The sequence below is a fragment of the Pollachius pollachius genome (assembly GCF_949987615.1).
Source record: "Pollachius pollachius genome assembly, chromosome: 1".
NCBI classification, from domain to species: Eukaryota; Metazoa; Chordata; class Actinopteri; order Gadiformes; family Gadidae; genus Pollachius; species Pollachius pollachius.
In genome coordinates this window covers 32,033,862-32,054,407 of record NC_136934.1, presented here as the reverse complement: position 1 = coordinate 32,054,407, position 20,546 = coordinate 32,033,862, and the positions used below count along the sequence as shown (strand labels likewise).

At 45.6% G+C, this 20,546-nt stretch overlaps 3 protein-coding genes across 6 annotated transcripts in view; all 3 read left to right on the top strand.

Annotated features, from left to right (window-relative positions):
- Nucleotides 1-448: 448 nt before the first annotated feature.
- On the top strand, nt 449-9,545 carry LOC307079194 (uncharacterized protein). 2 transcript variants are annotated; one of them, XM_079741333.1, is made up of 4 exons: nt 449-464; nt 578-775; nt 1,141-1,269; nt 3,176-9,545. In XM_079741333.1, exon 4 carries the CDS (start codon nt 3,399-3,401, stop codon nt 8,295-8,297), a length of 4,899 nt encoding a protein of 1,632 aa, XP_079597459.1. In that variant the 5' UTR covers nt 449-464; nt 578-775; nt 1,141-1,269; nt 3,176-3,398; the 3' UTR covers nt 8,298-9,545. The 2 variants fall into 2 exon arrangements, with proteins under 2 accessions (XP_079597459.1, XP_079597460.1); XM_079741334.1 differs by lacking the exon at nt 449-464 and having other exon boundaries at nt 522-771.
- Nucleotides 9,546-11,261: 1,716 nt separating this feature from the next.
- dbpb (D site albumin promoter binding protein b) lies at nt 11,262-19,236 on the top strand. Of its 3 annotated transcripts, none has more exons than XM_079730476.1 (5): nt 11,262-11,689; nt 12,090-12,280; nt 13,014-13,583; nt 15,906-16,165; nt 16,628-19,236. In XM_079730476.1, the coding sequence occupies exons 2-5, from the start codon at nt 12,091-12,093 to the stop codon at nt 16,862-16,864; spliced, it is 1,257 nt and encodes a 418-aa protein (XP_079586602.1). In that variant the 5' UTR covers nt 11,262-11,689; nt 12,090; the 3' UTR covers nt 16,865-19,236. The 3 variants fall into 3 exon arrangements, with proteins under 3 accessions (XP_079586602.1, XP_079586603.1, XP_079586601.1); XM_079730477.1 differs by having other exon boundaries at nt 12,020-12,280; nt 16,649-19,236; XM_079730475.1 differs by having other exon boundaries at nt 12,020-12,280.
- Nucleotides 19,237-20,413: 1,177 nt separating this feature from the next.
- The window catches only part of ntd5 (ntl-dependent gene 5), an 8,391-nt gene continuing 8,258 nt past the window's right edge, over nt 20,414-20,546 (top strand). The window contains exon 1 of the mRNA XM_079736390.1: nt 20,414-20,500. Coding sequence (XP_079592516.1) covers nt 20,428-20,500 — 73 coding nt within the window. The 5' untranslated portion in view covers nt 20,414-20,427. The remainder of the gene's footprint in view (nt 20,501-20,546) is intronic.

The window sequence follows — 20,546 nt, the reverse complement described above, 5'->3', positions numbered from 1 at the left end:
AATAAACCAAACCATTACCTAAGGATGATTTCCCGGCAATATCTAATTGTATTTTTGTACTTCGTTGAAGGATCCCACTGGCAATTAACAGGTATCCTTCTTCACCAGGAACGTGGGAGAGGCAGCACAATGCTATTTCAATTGTAACCAATGACATTTGTGATCTATTGAATCTCCACTGTATCGTTAAAAGCAATAGGCTGCATTACAATATAATTGAGGTAACCATGAGCATCGTCCATTTGAACAATCATGGAATAAAGTGAATCAGACAGTAAAATCAGAATACTATGTCAGAAAAAGTTGCACATGACCATTCTACAGGTATAACAATAAAATGAAAAAACAGACTTGTATTTATCAATGAAATGCATCACAACCGTTGAACTGGTCCTGAGTTTAAAACGTCCGCATGCTGAAACGGGGCTACCCGGAAATATTACCGAGGCCGGAAAGGGCCAATGGTGAGCACACGTCACTCACTTTTACCCCAAATGATTATTATTGCGGACTATCAAAACTGTTTTTGGTCGACGAAACAACACTACCGTCTGCTGTTTTTCCCACACTTCCGCAGACACATGTCGATGGTAGTGTCACAGCTTCCGTGACGGCTGGTTATAACGGAGTGAAGTGTCTTCTTTCGGGTGCTCAGCATCAGTGAAAATGGCTGTGGCTGGCGAGGGGAGAACAGCACGCAGACAGGGACTCGGCGGAGGACGGTGAGCAGCCGGACGGAGAAGGCGTGACGGGCCTCATCCATCTCGATGCGTAGGTAAACATTTGCAGAATATACGTTACGCGGATATATAGCGTCAGCACAGCACAACGTTACATTAGTCCGACTGTGAGTTTTTTTTTTATTATAGCGGATGGGAGTATTGGCCTGCGTTAGCTGTGCTCTGTTATAGGGTTTAGACGATAGCCTGTGACATCTTGCATGCGGTTGAAATAAAAACCTAAAGCATACTCTGTGGTGTAAAGTAAGATGCTTGTAAACAACTGTGGAGTTTTTGCATAGTTAACCGATTGAACAAGTGCGCTTCCAAAACCGCATGCATGCATTGCAAGTGAGTGTATTCGTGTTGTTTACACTGTATACCCGTTCAGTACAGATGTGAATGTGTTTTTCTTCTTTAGGGTCACGTATTTCCATTAAAATGAGAGGCAATCCAATAGGTGATAACACATCCCCCTCCTCGGCCAGGGGACTCCTCTTCCACACTGTGCCGTTACTTTGGATTGAGGGACACGGTAAGGATATAAAAGGTGAGCAAATTGCGTTGTTTATAAGGCAATCTACACTAGGAAACAATAATTGTATGCATCATCAATCTGAAGTTTTAAGGGTTATTGTCTTAAACGTATTAAGAATTGTGTCGTATGTTTTCATTAGTGATTTCAGTGGTCAGGTTTTTTTGTTACGTTGGTTAATAACATGATGTTAATAGACTATGATATTTATATTTTTGATCCGATTTGGTGTGGGGCAGCTCATACGAAATTGAATTGAACATTGTTTATTTGACTGCCCTCTAATGACAGCCTATTCATTTCAAACTTGAATTCAAACCAATATAATCCAAAAATCATGTTTTCTTTGTATCACTATCTTGTATATTATAAGTAATAACATTTGTATTACAACTTTATTCTTATTCCCAAGCAGAAACATTTCTGAACATATGGGGAAAGTACAAACAAACTCAATGTTTTTCACATTTCATGATTAATAAAAACCAAAAAATAATAAATGTCTGTAACTTGAGGATGAAAAGTTTGTTTGAGTTTTTTTTTTTTTAAATGTATTTGTATTGTTGATGAAACACCCATAATGCAGATTGTTTTAAGATCTTAATTTCTGTTAATGACAGAAAACGTAAAAATGGTTTTATTACGGTGTAAATAAGGAACATTTTGACTTTGTAAACACGTTATCCATAAGCACATTTTGGCCTACATTAGTGAACATTCACTCCTATCTCCTAATTATATTCAGAGAAAGAACAAATAAAGAATAATTCGCTAAACAGTGACATGCTGACATACATTTCTCCATATTAGTTACATTCTAAATCTCCTTGCAATAAGTATTCTCTCTCTCGTTCTCTCTGTCTCTGTCTCTTTCTCTCTGGCTCTCTGCATAATCGCTTAAGAAGAAAAAAAACTGTTGTTTCTTATGTTGTTATGTTTGCATACTATCTGTAAATGGTGGACCACACCATCGCCATTATTAACTGCATAAAAAGGGAAGATAGGTAACAAATGGTTAATAATACAATATGACAACAGCAAACAAACGATTATGATGATTTTGAATGAAATAATCAAATGGATATTGGTTGAATGATAACAATAAAGGAACAGTTTTAATTATATATTATATATATAATATTTGATATGCCATTTGGTGGATGTTTCTTTCTAAAGCGTATCGCAATACCAAAAGTGCATAGCATGCCTCAAACCCCTCACCCTGTCGATCAAACTTGATACAGTTTGTTATAATAAGTTGCATAGTGGAAAAGTCTATCACAAAAAAAACATACGAATTCAGTGTTTTGTGAATAACAGCACTGGGCGTTTTATTGCTTGTTATGCTGTTATTATGAAATTATTCTGTTGGACGGCCTATTCTTTCAATTTGTCTTTAGCAATGTGTAATTACGATTAAAACGTATCTAAGACTCACAGATTCAACTTAACCAAGTACTTTAAGATAACAATAACACTAAATAGTACAAAAATAGTGAGTACAGTATGAAGAGTTTATTTAAATACTAAATGGTTCGAGGTCGGGATACCCAGAGTATTCCCCAAGCTCTGACAGATGGTTCATATTTTCTTAGCGGTGAATAACCTTGGCCCGATTAACACATTCCAATAACACATTTTTACATAATAGGAATTAGTAAAATGGTGCCAGAGAATCAAATATGACTAAACGCCAAAAAATGTTTCTGGTCAAGGTATGCTTTATGGATATCTGGCAGGTGAGTGGTACTGTTTGCCAATTCAAATAAAAAAAATGAATATGCTGTCATAATAGGTTTTTGGAAATGTGGATATTTAGATATCGGTTATAGAAAATATGTGAAATGGCTTTAGGATATTGTGTGTCTCGTTTCACTGTTCCACTCCATGATTTTATCTGCCCCGCATTTGTCTTTTTAAGTTCTAGGAACCTTCTGGCAGAATGGAGATGGTGACACTTTCCTGGATGAAGGAAAACCATGGATCTGAACACCCTAACCAGTTTAGAACAACTGCCTAAAAAACATTGTGTGCTATTTTGCAATAATCTAGTGATCTGTCTAACTTAGTCAAAGACCTGTTAAGTCCCCTACAGACACTATTAAACCAAACAAGTCTCTTAGACCTGTCCCCTCTCCTTTTGAATGGAGAGTGAGGTCAGCGGACGTTCTGGAGGAAGTAGCAGCAGTCGAAGCAACCGTCCAGGAGCCAGTAGCGGCAGTGTCATTGGGAGGAGCTTAGATTCAAGTCGAACGGACTTCAACTTTTCCAGAGGAAGCAGTAACATAGCATCGCCGTTCGGACGGAGTGCCTCCGTTAGCAGCGGTGGGATCATCGTCGCCGGGCCAGGCGCAGGAGGTGTGGCCCCAACACCCCCATGTGCCAGTGAGTGGGAAATGTTCCAATTTGGAAAATACAATTTGGACATTATAGAGATGTTAAGTGGGCACCAGGCACACCAGTTCAAAGGCCTTGGTCTAGACCGACAGCTGCAGCATCAACAGCAAGTTCAACTGCACCAGCATCAGCTTCAACAGCAGCAGCAACAGGCTGAGTCTTCTGGAGCGCTTCTTTCCGGGCTGGGCTTGGGCCCCCTCCAGGGGTCCAGAAGCAACGCCTTTTCAGATTCTGCATCCATTTTTGCCAAAATGAGCGCCCCTCCTCCCCCACCCCTCCAACAACAGCCTTCCTCGTCCCAAAGCTCCCGCTCCAAGTCCAGTAAGATGAGTGGCAGCAGCTCCAGCCACTCTTCCGGCTACCCCCAGTTCCTCCGGTCCTTCCATCCTTCTGAGAGCCCACTAGCACAGGAGCAGCTGCACCCCGGTGTGAGCCGCTTTGAGCACTTTGCTGGGGGAAGCAGTGCTGGGGGGAGTTCTGGGGGTTTAGGAGGATTGGTAACATCTGCACCTCCACTCCCTCCTCCCCTACATCCTGGCCTCTCTGTCCCTCAAGCATCCCCTGGCCCCTCTTCCTCTTCCCCGTCCCCCTCTAGCTCTGTGGCCACCTCTAACAACCCTTCGAGCAGCAGCGCAGTCAGTACACTGGGGCATCAGCTAGTCGGGACGCAGTCTGATGCACGCAGCCTTCATCAACAGTTCAGTTGCATGCTGGCAGCTAATCAGTATTTCCTTTCTGGGGTGCCTGCCAATGCTAGTTTAGAGCAATTTCTCGTTCAACAAGGCACCCACAACCACCTGGGGATAGGTTTAAGTCAGTCAGGTGGGGATTCTAGTTCCGGCCTTGCTCCACCGCCAGCTTTGCATTCTTCACACTCCCACGGGCACTCTACTCCCCAGCCACAGCCGCCCCCACAGCAGCCTCCACTGCAACAACAACTGCCACCCCACAGCCTGTCCCATCCTCACTCTCACTCTCATCACCACCTCCACCCAGGCTCCCAGCCATCTTCCCTGAGTGGTTTTGACTTCCAGGGCATCCCGGTCCTCTCATCGAATCAAATAGCGTCCCTAATGCAGCAGGAGGCTGGCTTGCCCCTCCCCTTACCACTTCATTTGTCCTTGTCAAAAGATGATGGCAAAGGGGAGAACAGTGGAGGGGGAAGCGGTAGCAGCAGTAGAAGGAAGAAAGCGATGGCGGGCTACTTGCCCCAGAGAAAATCGGATAATGTTAGTAGTAACAGCAACAGTAGCCATGGGCATAGCAGCCACGGTGGAAACCCTAATGCAAGCAGTAGTGGAGGAGGGCTTAGCCATGGTCAACCACCGGCATTAATTGGAGGTGGCGTTGGAGGGGAGAACCCCGCCCTCCATGCTTCCTCTTCCTCATCCTCTGTTGTTTCTTCTTCTTCTTCTGCCCCCTCGTCTACTGTGGCTTCTGTGCTGGTTAATAATAATTCACACCTTTCCAAACGAGATCACCAAGGCCCCTTGCAACACAATACCACGCAGCCTGAAGAGGACTGCGTCTACAACTGTGGGGAGTGTAACAAGAGCTTTAATCACCTGTCGAGCCTTCGAAGGCATCTGCGCATGCATGAACCAACAGCAGCAGGTACAAGCAACACATCTGCGACCGGCCCAAATCCAATTCACATCAAAGCACAACTAGACCCAAGCCTTCCCCACTCCACACAAGACACAGCGCCGCCCTCAGTTAATTCCTGTTCGAGCCCAGATAAGATGTTTAGTTGCTCTGATTGTGGCAAGGGCTTTAAAAAGAAGGGACACCTACTACAGCATGGGGTGATACACTCGTCGGCCCGGCCATACGGCTGCTCCACCTGCTCTCGTGCTTTTAACCGCAGAGAGTCACTGACTCGTCATGAGAAGATTCATGAAGAGAAGCCATTCAGATGTCCAGCCTGTGGACGCTCCTTTAGAGAGAGCACCTCTCTTCTCAACCATGCTGCCTCGGGAACGTGCGGCAAGCCAGGTAGGGGTCCCAAACAGAGGTGCGACAAGACAGGCATGGATGGGAATGACAGACTAGGTTGCAGTAGTGAGGCGGGAAGTAGAAATGGGGAAACGTACCAGGTGAACAGAGGTGTGATTTATGGGAAAACTGAAGAGGATGACGGTGTCATTGTGGTAGGGGAAGGGGAGCCAAAATCTGGGCTAGTCTGTGATGGTATTTTTCAACCCGGGAGGGGAGGGAATCCAAACGAGAGGGACAGAGGAGATGGTAAATATCCCTCTGACTACTCTCGTAATCGTTATACAGTTTACCATGATGACCACCATTCTCAAGGTAACCCCTCTCCGTGCTATTCGGGTGCCTCCCCGTGTGGGGGTGGGATGGGAGGCCCCGCACTACGAAAGGCACCCTTGGCCCCAACTTTGCATCCTCATCCCCCGAGTCAAAGCCAGCATCACCAGCATCACCAACAACAACAACAACAGCCACACCTGCCCCTATCCTCTCTGCTAGATGACTCAGAAGACGATGTGACCAGTTCTGTCAATCATGCTATTTCTGCTATAACAGCAGCCAGCAGCAGCGGAAACAGGGGTGATGACCGGGGAGATATTATTGGGGGCTTGTTAGGGGGTCTAGGCTTAGGTCCCCTGGGCTCACCATCATCCACGTCTGGTATAGATAAAAGCTTCAGAGGTGGGGTGAATCAGGGGAACATGAACGGTAACCCACAGAATGCTAATGTCAAACCAAAGCGTCCCCGAAAGCCACGAGCCAAAAAGGATCCGAACGCTCCTGGTCAACCTCCTAAACGCAGGCAGTATACGCCCAGATCCGGACCCAGTGGTCTCCCCCGTCCTTATCTCTGCAGTGTGTGTGGCAAAGGATTCGCCCGGCGTGAGACACTACGAAGGCACGACCGCGTGCATACCGGCGAGAAGTCTCACCACTGCTCTGTCTGCGGAAAATATTTCCGAGAGGCCTTTCACCTGAGCAAGCATCAAACGGTTCACTCTGGGGCCAAGAATTACAAATGCGCAATCTGCGGGAAGGAATTTGGCTACTCCCAAAGCCTCAGGAGGCATAACAAGCTCCACCAGAAAGGGGAGATAGAAGAGGTTCCCACCACACCAGCTGGGGAGACTCTGAACAGCTTTAACCCAAACACCCAGTGTAGCGGGTCCCAAGACGGAAGCCAGAACGAGGCAAACACCTCCTCCTCCTATTACTCATATGCTCAAGATGTAAAACCTCAAGGCTCCGACACCCAACCCCCACCCCGGCTCTACACCTGTGCTATTTGCTGGAAGTCATTCCGCCATCACTTCCATCTGACTGCCCATCACCAGACGGTGCACGAAGGTGGAAGTGAAAAATTGTTCTGCTGTGAGGTGTGCGGTAAGGCCTTCGCCTATTCCAACAGCCTCACCAGACATCGTCAATCGCAGCACGGACTGACACGCACCGAGCAGTCCAACCCGCGGGAGGGTAGCAGCGGCTCGGCCGAAAGCCGGGGCGGGCCGGATGTGGGTCAGTCCACCTCTGAGAGCGAGGCCGCCACCAACGTGCTGTTACAGATGGCTCCGTCCGCTGAATCCCACGGAGGACACAGCGTCGTGACTCACGGTCATCCCCAGGCTGCCCCACAGCCCCCCGCCGGTTACTCTCCTTTGTTTTACGACACCGCCACAGCCCAGCCCCCAGCCTCTAACGCTCTGCCTTACTCTCAGCCCCTGCCCCCAAACTCCACCATCATCCCCGCCCAGCACCAGCACTCCCCGGCCGGAGTCAAGGGGGAGCACATCTACCCGGCGGGCTCGCGGAGCCACACGCTGCACACCACCGCCCCGTTCCAGCCGCTCACGGAGCTCCCGTCCACCGAGCATCACCACCTTCATCATCACCATTCACATCATCATCATCATCATCAGCATCATAATCATCCCCCCCTCAGTACCCACCAGTCCCACCAACACCATCATGAGCCCAGCCTCCAGTCTTCGCCCGAGGAAATAAAAAGGCGCCCAGCTAAAAAAAAAAACTCCCTCCAGAGGGGAGAGATAGGAACCAAATGGGGGGCGTCAGATACAGCTCGAGGTAAACGGAGCACCAGGTGGAGGAAGACGGGGTCAGCGACGGGATTGAGGTTAAAAAATAAAAAGCCAGGCACTTTACTTTTAAAGATTCGAAGAGGGGGGGAACACGGAGGGGGAGGCTATGAGCTCGTCACCACAGGGGGAGCAAAGGTTCAGATTATGAGGTCCCTTAAATCGGTCAAGAATTTCACCTGCCCAATATGCCCCAACGCAATGTTTTCTTACCAAGCAGGGCTGCTGGTTCACAGGGCTCTCAAACACCCACAGAAGGCCTTGTCCCCCCAGGAGCGTCTGCAGTGTAGCGTGTGTGGGAGGCAGTCGCCCAGTCCTCTGGCCGCCTTTATACACCGAGCGACCCACCGTGCCAAAGGGTCGTTCTCTTGCCGCCGCTGCTCGGCCTGCTTCTGGAACGCCCCGCTCCTGGAGCGGCACAGAGCCTTCTGCTGCCGCAGGGCCAAGGGGTCCCAGCGGGGGTCCACTCTCAGCCTGAAGCCGTCCAAAATGGCGGCACAGAGTGGGAACCAAGAAGAAAGCAGCGAGAGCTCATACCATCCGGAGGTGTACGGATACTGAGAGTATCTTCATGAGTCGCAGACTAAAATACAAATGACATATGGGAATGGTTAATGTAGAGTGGAAAGGAAGTTCAGAGGAGCAGTTGCCTTTGGAGAGTTGTTGTACTTGCCTGGTTTCTGTATCGACGATAACACTGGATTGTGTTAATAACTACTGTAGAGCATCCTATCAAAACGTCACTTACAATTCTTCCAAATGTATTGGAAGTGGTTTCAAATAAGTGACTTTTTCCATAGGAACATTAACCCCTTAAGTGCATTGCCACTATGCTTGGCTGACACTGTGCTGTTACTAGAAACGTTTTGAGTGACATGACCTGCTAATGTATTTCTCGTCTCTGAGTCCTCACTAGCATCCCTTCTACATAATTTGCTGTATTATAACTGTCTCTGCTGTGTACCTTAACTTGTTGTTCTTCCTTTAGAAGCTCTGAGGATTTTCTTAAAAAATGTAAAGTGCATTAACTAGAAGTAGGGACGTTGGAACAAATATATTTGTTGATAGTCAGCTTGTTGGTGCATGTTTGTTCTCTGGTCAGTTTTTTTTAAGAACTGAGGTTGTGAAATCCCACCTGTGATGATGGTTTATTCTGTACATCCCTAAAGGTTATTAGTATCAACTTTTGGAAAAGTGCTAATTCTCTAGAATCATGATCACAAGTAGCGTGAATTAGTAGGCGGTATATGGACTCCTGCTAAAATGAAACTTAACAAAAAGCCTTGCTTTCCATGTCACTCTATTTAGTTTGTTTGAGATGTTATAGCTTTTATACCAAGAGATTGAAAAGAGGCTAAATACGTCTACTTATTTTATCTGTATGGTCTTTTTAGCCGTGATTGTCTCTACTGCACAGTAGACATTAAGACAAGGACCTATTATAGAAGCAATGTATGATTACATGTATGTATGTGTAACTCAATCAGTCGACATGCCTCTCATGTTTAACTCCCTCTGTGTTTAATCCTTATTTTGCTGAACTGCAATCATGTTAAGCCTTGTTTTGTTCCAAACAAAATCGTTTTGTGTACATTACGTCACTTTATTCACATTTGTAATGTTCACACCCTTCTAAAGCCTTGTTTTTTTCTTCTAAAGAAAAAAAAGATAGATCCAAGTAGATTTATATCACTTTATTTACTGAGTAGTTGATTATATTTCAGCATTAAATAAATCATGAGTGTTCTCAAGTGTTTCCACTGTGTTCATAATTTAAACTGAGATATTGTTGCTCTGACAATGCGACAATAGGGGAGGTATTGAATACAATTGTGTCACAGAAGTATTTTACTGTTTGATAATGTAGTGGAAATATCAATAAATCCCATTTGAATACAGTATTTAGGAAAATTTCATTTGAGAGACTTTGCATATGGGGATGAAACGTATATTTTCAATATGTGTGAGTGCCTACCATATGAAATATGTGCGCAATCCTTCACATGTAGGCTACATAAATGCCACAAGATGGCAGTAGGTAGTTCATTTCTGCACTGAGTCTGCTTGTAAGGTTGAATATAGCAGTCACATGTATTTCACACGGATTGGGGGGGGGGGGGGCTTTGTCTGAGATTGTGTGGTGTGCTGCTTGGGTTTACCGTTAAAAAATTACTAACAAATGTGTATTTTATTTTACTTAAAGATTATCTTCTGTAGGTATGAAACGAATGCATATGCTATTCTTGATTAATGGCAGGGCATGTGCAGCTTAATTCACAACATATCTAATAAGAAGAGTGTTTATCTCCATTATTCCATTATTCCATTCATCAAACTGATCATCACAGTATCACATATCATCAAATAGGAAAACCTTGTAATGGCAGCATTGTGAAAAGTGTGGTGTTGCGTTGAGTATATTTCTTTAAAACTCAAGTTACTAGTTAATTTGTCAGCCATAAAAACAAAAAACATGTAAGATATCCCCTCACTCTGGGCCTCATTCTTGTATTCCTGTATGTCCACTTTTAGAAAACGGGATTTCATAAGGAGCTTTCTATACCATGTGCGTGTATTTCTGTACAGTAGTCCGCGACACCTCGCGCTTTTGTGTTTCGAACTAGTCTCACGCGGCTGTAGCATCGGGGAATCCATGGGGCGGAGAAGTTGACCTAGTTCTGTCCAATGGGAACGAGGTACAGGCGGAGACACGTTTTTCTCTAACCAATCAAAACTAGAGCGGCGAGCAGACAGGCTTCATAGCCGCGTGTCTGGGACACGTGCCCTGGAAAAGCTATTTTACCGTGGCTGATTCGGTCCAAGAAAGCAACGTGCTGTTGCATTCCTCTCGCCTGAAAAGCGGCACACACTCACGTTTTCTCTGGATTACTGAGAGACATGGAATATACGCTCCTCAGCCTAATTATAACACAGTACAGGCCGACAGAGTAATATTTAACTAAATCTGAGGTGTTTGTATTAGCAGTACATATATATTTATTTATTTGGTGTACAATATATATATATATACATTTATAAATAAATCAATATATATAGCTATATATATATACATATATACATTTATAAATACATATACATATAGATAAATAATATTTTTTCACACATCATTTCCAGCCAAATCACATGTTCATACATCACAAGAAAGCTTACTCGCCACTACACACATGACATTTCAGTGTGCGGGGAAATGCATTGTTTTAATATCTGTCAACTCGATCACAAAAACAACAGTACACGGGATGCCTCCTCGAGGTGTGGCACGAGGGTGGGTGTGTCTCATCAATATTGAGGCTCCTCTAGACCACGCCCCACTTGCGATTTGGCTTGCACGACGTGACGTCACGTGAACTGCCCGTGTTCGTTCCAGCTGAGAGGACAGCCGTCGCGCGGCCCAAACTCAAGACCGTGCCCGTGACTATATGTGTGTGTCGGATGCAAAAAAGTACAGAGAAACAGGAAGGACCCCCCCCCCCTCCTCCTCCTCCTCCTCCCGACACACTGGAGAGCGCGACAGGATAGAAGGTAAAGAGTAATACAACTTGTCATCTGACCAATAGGACCGGAGAAGCACGGCTCTCTCCGCTGCGTTTTCTCTTTACGCGTTGTTTTCATTTGGTGTTTTGGACAAGGACGTTGTTTTCTTTGCTATGTAATTTTTTTCCGGTGTCGTATCCAACAGTCGACATTTAACCGGTGATATTTTCTTAAACTTTTAGAATTGTCGCTCAGCCTACGGATTACGATTTGGGCTGTAGGTTTTTATGGACTCGTTGTACGACAATTCAGACTTATTTTCTCCAACACTGATCCACTGAAAAGAAGGCTTATCTGCAGAGAGGAAGATATTGCATCCGAACTTTATGGAAAAGGCTGCTCGCATGAAAATGATTCTTCATGGGATTGAGCAAACATAAAAGCCTATAAGGAAAAAGGTAAAGTCGCACCTAATACTAACATGTTAAGGTTTGGAATTGTTTCCAATGTTTATTCAACTTATCTACCACACAGCAATACGCTGTTACAGATAACTATTAAACAACAACGCGTATTATATCATTTATATACCTCTATTGGCTCATCATGGCACTACACTAAACTATTCCTCTCTTTTTCTCTCACGCTCTCACGCACATGCAATCCCGAGCGCGCACACACAGACACACACACACACACACACACATACACACACACACACACACAGACACACACACGTGCATACACATGCTTAACACATTTTTTCACCTTATTTTTCTATTCGGTAGGTGTTCCAGAGCGCTTTTCTTGATCTCCTTTCCTGACCAAGTTTTCGTTGCACGGCTCCATCTGGTCAAGGATGTCCAGGCAGCTCTCTCAGCTCCTGACCCCCGACCTCCCGGCCGGCGCCAACACGCAGTTCAGCGGTTGCCCTCCGCCTGGAGCCTCACTCTCCGGGGGCCACCAGAGCTCCATGGCCGGGCTGAAATCCCTCCTGCAGCACCCAATGAAGGGGGACCAGCGTGGGAAAACGACGCCTGAAGTGAAAGGTGATAATTTCACAATAACAAACTTCATCTGTCTATTTCACAATTCATTGCAAAAAATGAGTCATTGTACAGTTACAATGCAGCAAACCATATCATCACACGTGTGTTCATCTGCATTCTCATGACATGTTCACTATCAGTATTTGTTATCCAGACTCTACTTACCATCTAAAGCAAATCTATTTCTAAATTCAAAAATATTACTCTCCAAACATATGGATTCTGCATCTCAGTATCTCCTCAGTGACATTCTTCCTAATCCAAGCCACAACTTAGTAGGATCTAGATTACAATGACACAAGGACCTACGTAAATGCATTGTGAATACTTGCTTTTCTACATAAAAAAGCTGTCAGTTACTATAAAGGATTTGTTAAGAAGATTATGTTAGCTATAACAACAAATTAATTTCCTTTCCTGATTAATGCTACAATTCAGTGACCATCTGGTCCATCTGTGTGTGTGTCTGTGTGTGTGTGTGGCAATGCTAGAAAGACAGTGAGAAAGAGAGATGTACAGACAGACAGTGGGATGAGAGAGAATGAGCGTGCTCAGTGCATCTGTTGGCTATACTTGCCAGGCCATGAATACTGGGGGACTTGATGTAAATAACAGAGGCTGCAAAATACTTGGTTTTTCGTGTGCATATCATGAAAAACCTGAAACGATGGAGGAACCTGGACCCCTACAGACACATCGAATAAATCCCCTTCCTCTCAACCCTTCGCTCCAGCCGACAAAGACCGACCCTCAGAGCAGGAGGAGGACTCCCAGGGAACCTGTGCCATGAGGAACAGCACCGCAATCAGCAGCTCCAACAGCAGCACAATCAGCAGCTCCAACAGCAGCGGAGGCGGCGCTGCCAACAGCGGAGGAGTTGGAGGTGGAGGAGGTTCTGGAGGTGGAGGAGGTGCTGGAGGCGGAGGAGGAGGTGGTGGAGGTGGTGGAGGTGCAGGAGGAGGTGCAGGAGGAGGAGGCTTCAACCAGATCCTGGGGTCTCTGCTGTGGGACCGCAGCCTGCCTGCTGACGGGGGTCTGTTCCAGCTGCAGTACATGGACTTAGAGGAGTTCCTCACCGACAACGGCATGGGCAACATTCCCAACAGCAACAACAACAGCTCCAGCACGGCCCAGGTCCCCTCGCAGACCTCGCCGTCGGCCGTGCCCAACCAGAGCTCCCAGTGCCCGCCCTCCTCGCCGCCCCCCTGCTCCTCGGCCTCCTCCACGTCCTCGTCCCCCTCGCTCATCGGCCTGGAGGTGGCGCAGCCGCAAGGCATGCTGGGAGGATCGGAGTGTCTGCACGGTGAGTGGACGGAAGCACACACACGCGCACACGCACACACACACACACTTGTGTGCTGGAATGATTGAAGTAGAGTCAATGTGTAACTAGAGATATGAGCAGTATAACTAAGGTGCTGGTATGGCCGTGATAATATTCCAAGCCATTGATTATGGTGTGTTTCCAAATCAGTATACAATGCTGCAACATCTCAAAGGGAATTTATCAGAATCTATCTAGCATTGAAGGACACCTTCCCTCCCTCCACCACCACCACAACCTTTACCACCTGCACCCTCCCCTAATTGCCTCCATGGCAGGGTTATTTTTCTGCTGCAATGTAGTTGCAGCTAAAATGCAAGCAAGATTTTTCAGTGTTCCTCCAATGTTCCTATGGTTTTGTGATTCAGCATTCCCCCCCACCTCCACCCCCCATAGAGCTCCTCATAAACACCGCGGTGACCAAGCATTTCTCCGTCCTGTGGCGGAGTCCAAGAGTGTCAGCAGCAGACAATGTCACCCAAACTCTAAAGTTCAATTAAATATGATGTAAAGCTTTAAGAGTAATACACCAAGAGTTAAGAGCATGCTATGTTTTTCAGAATTTACAATGTTAAAGATTAGGTGGAAGGGCAGAGCCATATGCGGTTAAATAACTAAAATATAAATGCAGGAGGGCGCGAGACAGAGAATACAAGTTGCTCTTGTTTTGATGAGTCCGCCTCGACACGGTGACAGAGGAGATCAGGGCACGTGAACTGACAGTCAGTGCTCCCCCGCCCTCTGCTAGCCAATTATTCATGTACAGTAGGGTCAAAACACCCAGATACAGGCTGGAGGAGTGTGTGTGAGTGTGTGAGTGTGTGTGTGTGTGTGTGTGTGTGTGTGTGTGTGCGTGTGCGTGTGTGCGCGTTTGTGTGTGGTGTGTTTGCGATTGCATGTCTTTAAATCTCTCCCCACCTCACACACTCCAGTCATGTGCACGCGTTGGTCCACGTGCAGAGGCCCTGAGTGCTGGAGAGAGAGAACTAGGGGCGGGGCCTGGGAGCTGTGGGGGCGGAGCTAAGGGGCTCCGTGTGGGAGGGAGCGAGAGAGGGAGCGAGGGAGAGAGAGAGAAAGAGAGGGTGGACGAGAGGAAGAGGAAACAGGCCGCTGTGCTGCCGAACTCTGCACGGGATGGTATACTGAGTAAATACATATCCTTCGTTACTCCATTACTGTTGGTGTGAGTGTGTGTTCTTTTTCACTGTGTGTGTGTGTGTGTGTGTGTGTGTGTGTGTGTGTGTGTGTGTATGTGTGTGTTATCTAGATATTATTTTCGCATGGCTTTCTCAAGGTCTTTACATTTGAAAATAAATTAAATAAAAAACAACTTATACTTAACAGTCAACATCATCAGTTCTAATAGTTTTATTATAAATAAAGTACAATGTGGAACATTTTGTTCTGCATACAATGTATATTGTTGTATAGGTTGTATATAGTATGTGTGCATGTGTGTGTGTTTGTCTCTATGTGTGTGTTTGTGTACGCTATATATAGTGTGTGGCTGTGTTTGTAGAGCCAGACAAAGAGCTCAGGGCGTTCGTGCTCCAGTGGGGAGGGGAAGTCAGGCTGCTGGCTACGTTCGGACCCTACAGGGGGTGTGGTGAGTGGAAGCCCCGTACTGGCCCCACCTAAAGGCCCCCTTTCAAGGGGAGGGGATGAGAATGTGCAGATCGCGGCCCCTTTAAGATTTCTACATGTCTTTCCAGGCCGGGACATTCAAGGTGTATTTAAGAAGCTTGTTTAGCTATATGGCCTGTTGGTCACATGAACCCTGCTGATTGTGTTAAGTGGTTTAGTATCTGGGCTCCATGGATTTTGTATACAGACTCGTAGGAATGGGAGTCCTATAATTTTGTTATTACTAATACTTGGCTGAATCATGTTGACATTGTTCAATTCTCAAATCTCTATCTTCAACCTTTAGAATGAATATATATTGCTGTTACAGTTTGTACTGATATAATGTTGGAAAGTAAAACTGTTATGAAGGAAATAATGAAAAAAATACCACGGGGAAATACCATTTCCACTGCAACTCCCCACGGTGTGATCCCAAGTTGATAGAGAATCTGCCTTCCTCCCATATTATAGCTATCAGTTGAGGCATGCAGAGTTGTTTTTTGTCTAAACAAAGGCCACAGTAGCTTTCTATCGCCACCCGGTGTTCAGTAGGTGGTACTGCAGGTGTCAGTATACATGCCCATCATCAGCCATGTGCGACCCAATGTGCGCTCTCTGCATACGGGTGGAAAACACCATGAAACTGAATGTGTTCCTCCACTTGTGTTTCCACAGGAAGCCAAACGAGCATGAACGACTCCTGCGAGTCCCCCTGCTCGTCGTCGTCGTCCTCCTGTCCCCCACTTCTCACACCCACTGGCACCGGGCCGGAGGGGATGGGCATGTTCGACATGGACCCCTCAGACATGGCGCTGTCCAGCATTCCCGGCCAGGACAACTTCGACCCCCGGAGGCACCGCTTCAGTGAAGATGAGCTCAAACCGCAGCCCATGATCAAGAAGGCCCGCAAGATGCTGGTGCCCGAGGACCTGAAGGTGAGCATACAGGTCTGTTCGGGCCTTTTACTGTTGGCTGGGGTTTACATTTTAATAGTTCAATAGTCTTGTTCACATGCAATAGTAAATGAGTAGTATTTAATAACAAACAGTTAATGTGATATTGGCCTCAGCAATAGCAAACACATAAAACCAAGAAACATGAGGTGAATACTAAATTGATACACTTAATGTGTATTTTTGATAGATTTCCTGGTTCTTACCACCAAAATACCATGTTTTTGTGATTTGCTGTTTATAATATTGTATCATACATACTGTAATGTAATGTTATATACGTTAATGGTTTTCAATTAAATTAAATGTAATGTAATTTAATGTAATGTTATGTAATGTAATGTAATTTAATGTAATTTGATGTAATTGCATTGCGTTTCATTGAACCCTAACCCACAGTGCTGACTCCATATCTCTGTGCTATTTTCTCCTGTTGATCTGAAGCTCTCTTATGTTCCATCTCAGGACGAGAAGTACTGGTCCCGGCGCTGTAAAAACAACGAGGCGGCCAAGCGCTCCCGCGACGCCCGCAGGCTGAAGGAGAACCAGATCTCGGTGCGCGCCGCCTACCTGGAGCGTGAGAACGCCGCGCTGCGACAGGAAGTGGCCGAGATGAGGAAAGAACTTGGCCGCTGCCGCAACATCCTTAGCAAATACGAGAACCACCTGGCCGACCAGTGATGGTTGAGGCTGGAGGAGGGCCAGGGGTCCGAGAGAGAGAGACGGAGGGGTAGAAGAAGAGGAGGAGGAGGAGGACGGAGGAGAGGATTAACACGGACGGATTTTGAAGACTCTCACTTTTTAGGCTTGCAATACGGACAGAACGGAGGGAAGGAGACGCCGATTATGATGTCCATCGTGACGTTGATGATGATGATGATGACGACGATGATGATGAATGTATGTTCAAGGAGATGGTTTATATATTGAAGCTCAGGTGTCTCAGAAAGATGTAACTATTGTGGGTTTTTGTTAATGGAGAATTGTATATTTTTATAATACTGGAGTAAACACAATTTAGAGGGAGAGCAAATTTGGAGAATAATTTTTGTATATTTTCTACATGACTTGGATATTAGAGACATGGAACACACTCAGAGGTATCTGCAGGCTGGATGAGTCAGGAGGCGGGGCTTAACACATGGTCGACCAATAGCCAGGTATTATTAGATGCAATGGAAGTGGTGGCACGGTCGGTGTTGGTATCTTCAGTTGTAAAATAGAACATGATCTTTAAAGTTGTATAGTTAAACCTTTTATGTGGATATTACTCATGCACCTACCTTTTTATTAATTGATGGTTATTATGTCATGGGGAGAGACTCAACCAAAGGTGGATGTCACTATGTACACATTCTGCTCCTAAGTATTCATAGCTCACTGTTCTCTAGAACCTTCCAGATACCAACCAATAATGATGGCGTATTTTATAATAGACAGGGTGTGTTGTATATTGTACAACTTATTTGTCCCTGTTTCAATGTATTAGTCCTGCTACCACCATAGATTGTATTTTTAGGATTGGTACGTGGGTGCCCCACCAATGTTGTCACTCTGGATCTTTGCATGGCTTTCTCTATGAAAAAGAGATGCAAAGATGTGTGTAGGAAATCATATAACCTGATTACTAAACACACAGGCTCCTTCAGGATGTCTCACACAGGCGCCCATGTCGTCAGTCTTTCTCGGTCTCCTAAGCCAAACCCCTTCATTCCCACTAAGCTTTCCACACGTGCAGAACGCTAAGCCCTCCTGCCCACCTACCTTTTTTTCCCTGTGCCTCATTCGCAGATACTGCATAAAATAGATCTAGTGTTGTAACATATTCTCAAACAGTCCATCAATCTCCCATAGAAGCGCACATCGATTTACTGTAGTGTCTAATGAAAAAGTATTTCTATATATATTTTTGGCTTCAAGATGAAATGTTGTCTTTATTGAGAGGGGGAGGGGGGGTATTTGATAATGATGTTGATGGGGGTCTATGAGAAGTGTGAATGTGGTGAGAGATGAGTACATGAATAGAAATGTAATTTAATTCCAGAAAATGGGGTATCTTTTCTAAATCCTATCGATTGGAATGGTGTTAATTTCTCAGATTTCTGGGATGAACATAAGCCAAAATTTCCTATGTTGATATACAGCGCTTTGTTAATACTTCTCTTGCTTTTCCTCTTCAGTAATACCTCCCTTTGCTGTTGACCGTGTTTAATGAGATTCTCTGTGTAACTCGCATCACCTACACAAAGGCATGGTACACTACATATTATAATGTTTATTTTCTTGGAAGAGCAGAAGCTCTGTCAAACCAGTGATAGAATGTGCTTTTTATCCCTTAATGGCCATGTCGAATAGCTCCCCATTACTACTTATATTATCCTTGTTATGATTACGATTGTTATTCCTTCCCCCTCTTAACGTCCTCTTATAAGTTTTGAAGATTTTTCTTTCCTTCCTTGATGGTCTCTGATCGTCTGTTGCATCTCGAACACCTTTGATTTGAGTAGAGATGCGGACCACAGACTGAATGGAACCCCCTCTCTCCCGATGGCAAACATCTAGCGTTGTGTGACCATGTTCATTGGTCCCGTGGGCCTCACACACACGACAAACGTCCCACCCTCCACGGGGTGCCGCCATCTTGGTATCTTTGTTGACCATGGATTCCAGAGACATTTAAAACAAAAACACTGCTTGATTTAACACAGCCCAGGAAGTGACTCGGCACAGACTTAATTTACCTTTTGACGTGACATTTATTTCCTTTGTTCTCTATAGCGTGTGTGTATGGACTCTGCACACGTTACATACATGTTCCCCCTATGGTTTTCCCTTAAGCCTATCTTGACCTCAGTCCGGTGGTTGTCGTCCACTCTCCTGACAGGATCCCCCATGATTTGTGATTCCTCTCAGCGGTGGTTGATAAGTCTCATAGTGACTCTAATTGAACTCCCCTGCTCTGTCGCTGGTGTCCCTGGGGCCCCTGGGGCCCAGATGATTCAGAGCTGGTGTCTTTGGATATAGTTGAGAATTTTCCCGAAAAATACAAATAAAAAAAGTGTATTCTAACTCACTGCTTCTAGTTTTGATTTTTTTTGTTTGGGTGTTTTTGTTGTGGCCTTTCTAATCTTTGTTCAGTAAATGGAGATTCTGTATGAAAAATGCGAGGCTGTGTTTAGGTTCATGTCTTTAATCAGCACAAAATTCCATCAGTTCAGCAACAAGAAACATAAACATTCTAGTATCAATTGTGAATCACTTATCACTGACATTGTTAGCTATATTGGATAGCTTCTGTTATGGTGTAGAGTTTAATTTAAAATCGTAGTGTAATCTCTGGTTAATGTCAGGAGAAGGGTTGGAGCAGCAGGGAAGGAGCTCAAGAAGTCTAACTTGGCAGAAGTACTTTTGTTTAGACGCTTCTGATTACATTCCTAGATTTCAGGATTCTGGTTAAACTTCCAATCCTGTTCCCATTTGTTGCATTCATTCCAGAACAAAAGAATAAATATGCAATCTTACATAACAGGCGCAGGGAGCCAGCGGACACCTGGTTATTTGCACTGATTGAACACTATGTTGGGGGATCGGAAAATCAATAATAGAGAAAAGGACCATTGCGTTTAGCAGTGAGACCTTCAGGGCCTGCAGAATCGTATAGTTAAATCAAAACTACCTAAGTGTAAACTAAAGGTTGTGTTTTCATTATTACATGTGTATGTACTGTACTTCTGCAGATCAGTTGAAGAGTGCAAGCATGTGCGTTTTAGTCAGTCACTGCATCTGAGCCATCTGTTTACTCAGTTGATTGTGTCCCTTGTTTGTTTATTTGTTTGTTTGTTGTGGCGGAGCAAGTGCATGCAGGTCCCCCCCCCTACAGTTTTTTCCTGTGTTGCCTTTGATATGTTGAAATGGGTGAAAGGTCCTTCACAATGGAATTTTACCCTCAGTGTTCTCCACAACACAAACCAGATGTGAGTGTCTTTCTGGGCTGTACAAGTTACGACCCCCATCCCACCCCACCCCGTCCCACCCCACTCTCCAACCAGCCAGCCCCACCCACCCAGTTGCAATCACCACTTTAGACTCACTCCCACTCCTTTCCCAACCCACCCTCCCCCCATCCCCACCCTGTTGCCCCCCCACCCTTATGTCCCCCCCCCTCCCTCCTCCCTTCCTCTCCCCTCAAAATGCAGCGTGCTGAGTCTGCCTCCCACACACGGTCTGAGGGCCAGACTTGGAGGATGGACTTTGGGCTGCTGTTCCTGTCTCTGTCCCTATGGCTCCTGGCCGCCGCTGGGCCCCACCACGCCTTGGGTGAGCTCCCTGCTTTCTACCCTCTGGTGCCCGTTATCCTATGGGT

What these genes read in the sequence shown, in the direction of transcription:
- dbpb (XM_079730476.1), top strand. Translation starts at nt 12,091, where the DNA reads ATGTCCAGGCAGCTCTCTCAGCTCCTGACCCCCGACCTCCCGGCCGGC. An exon ending in AGGATCGGAGTGTCTGCACG is followed by an intron (nt 13,584 to 15,905) that starts GTGAGTGGACGG and finishes GTGTTTCCACAG; the next exon opens with GAAGCCAAACGAGCATGAAC. An exon ending in TGGTGCCCGAGGACCTGAAG is followed by an intron (nt 16,166 to 16,627) that starts GTGAGCATACAG and finishes GTTGATCTGAAG; the next exon opens with CTCTCTTATGTTCCATCTCA.
- LOC307079194 (XM_079741333.1), top strand. Translation starts at nt 3,399, where the DNA reads ATGGAGAGTGAGGTCAGCGGACGTTCTGGAGGAAGTAGCAGCAGTCGA.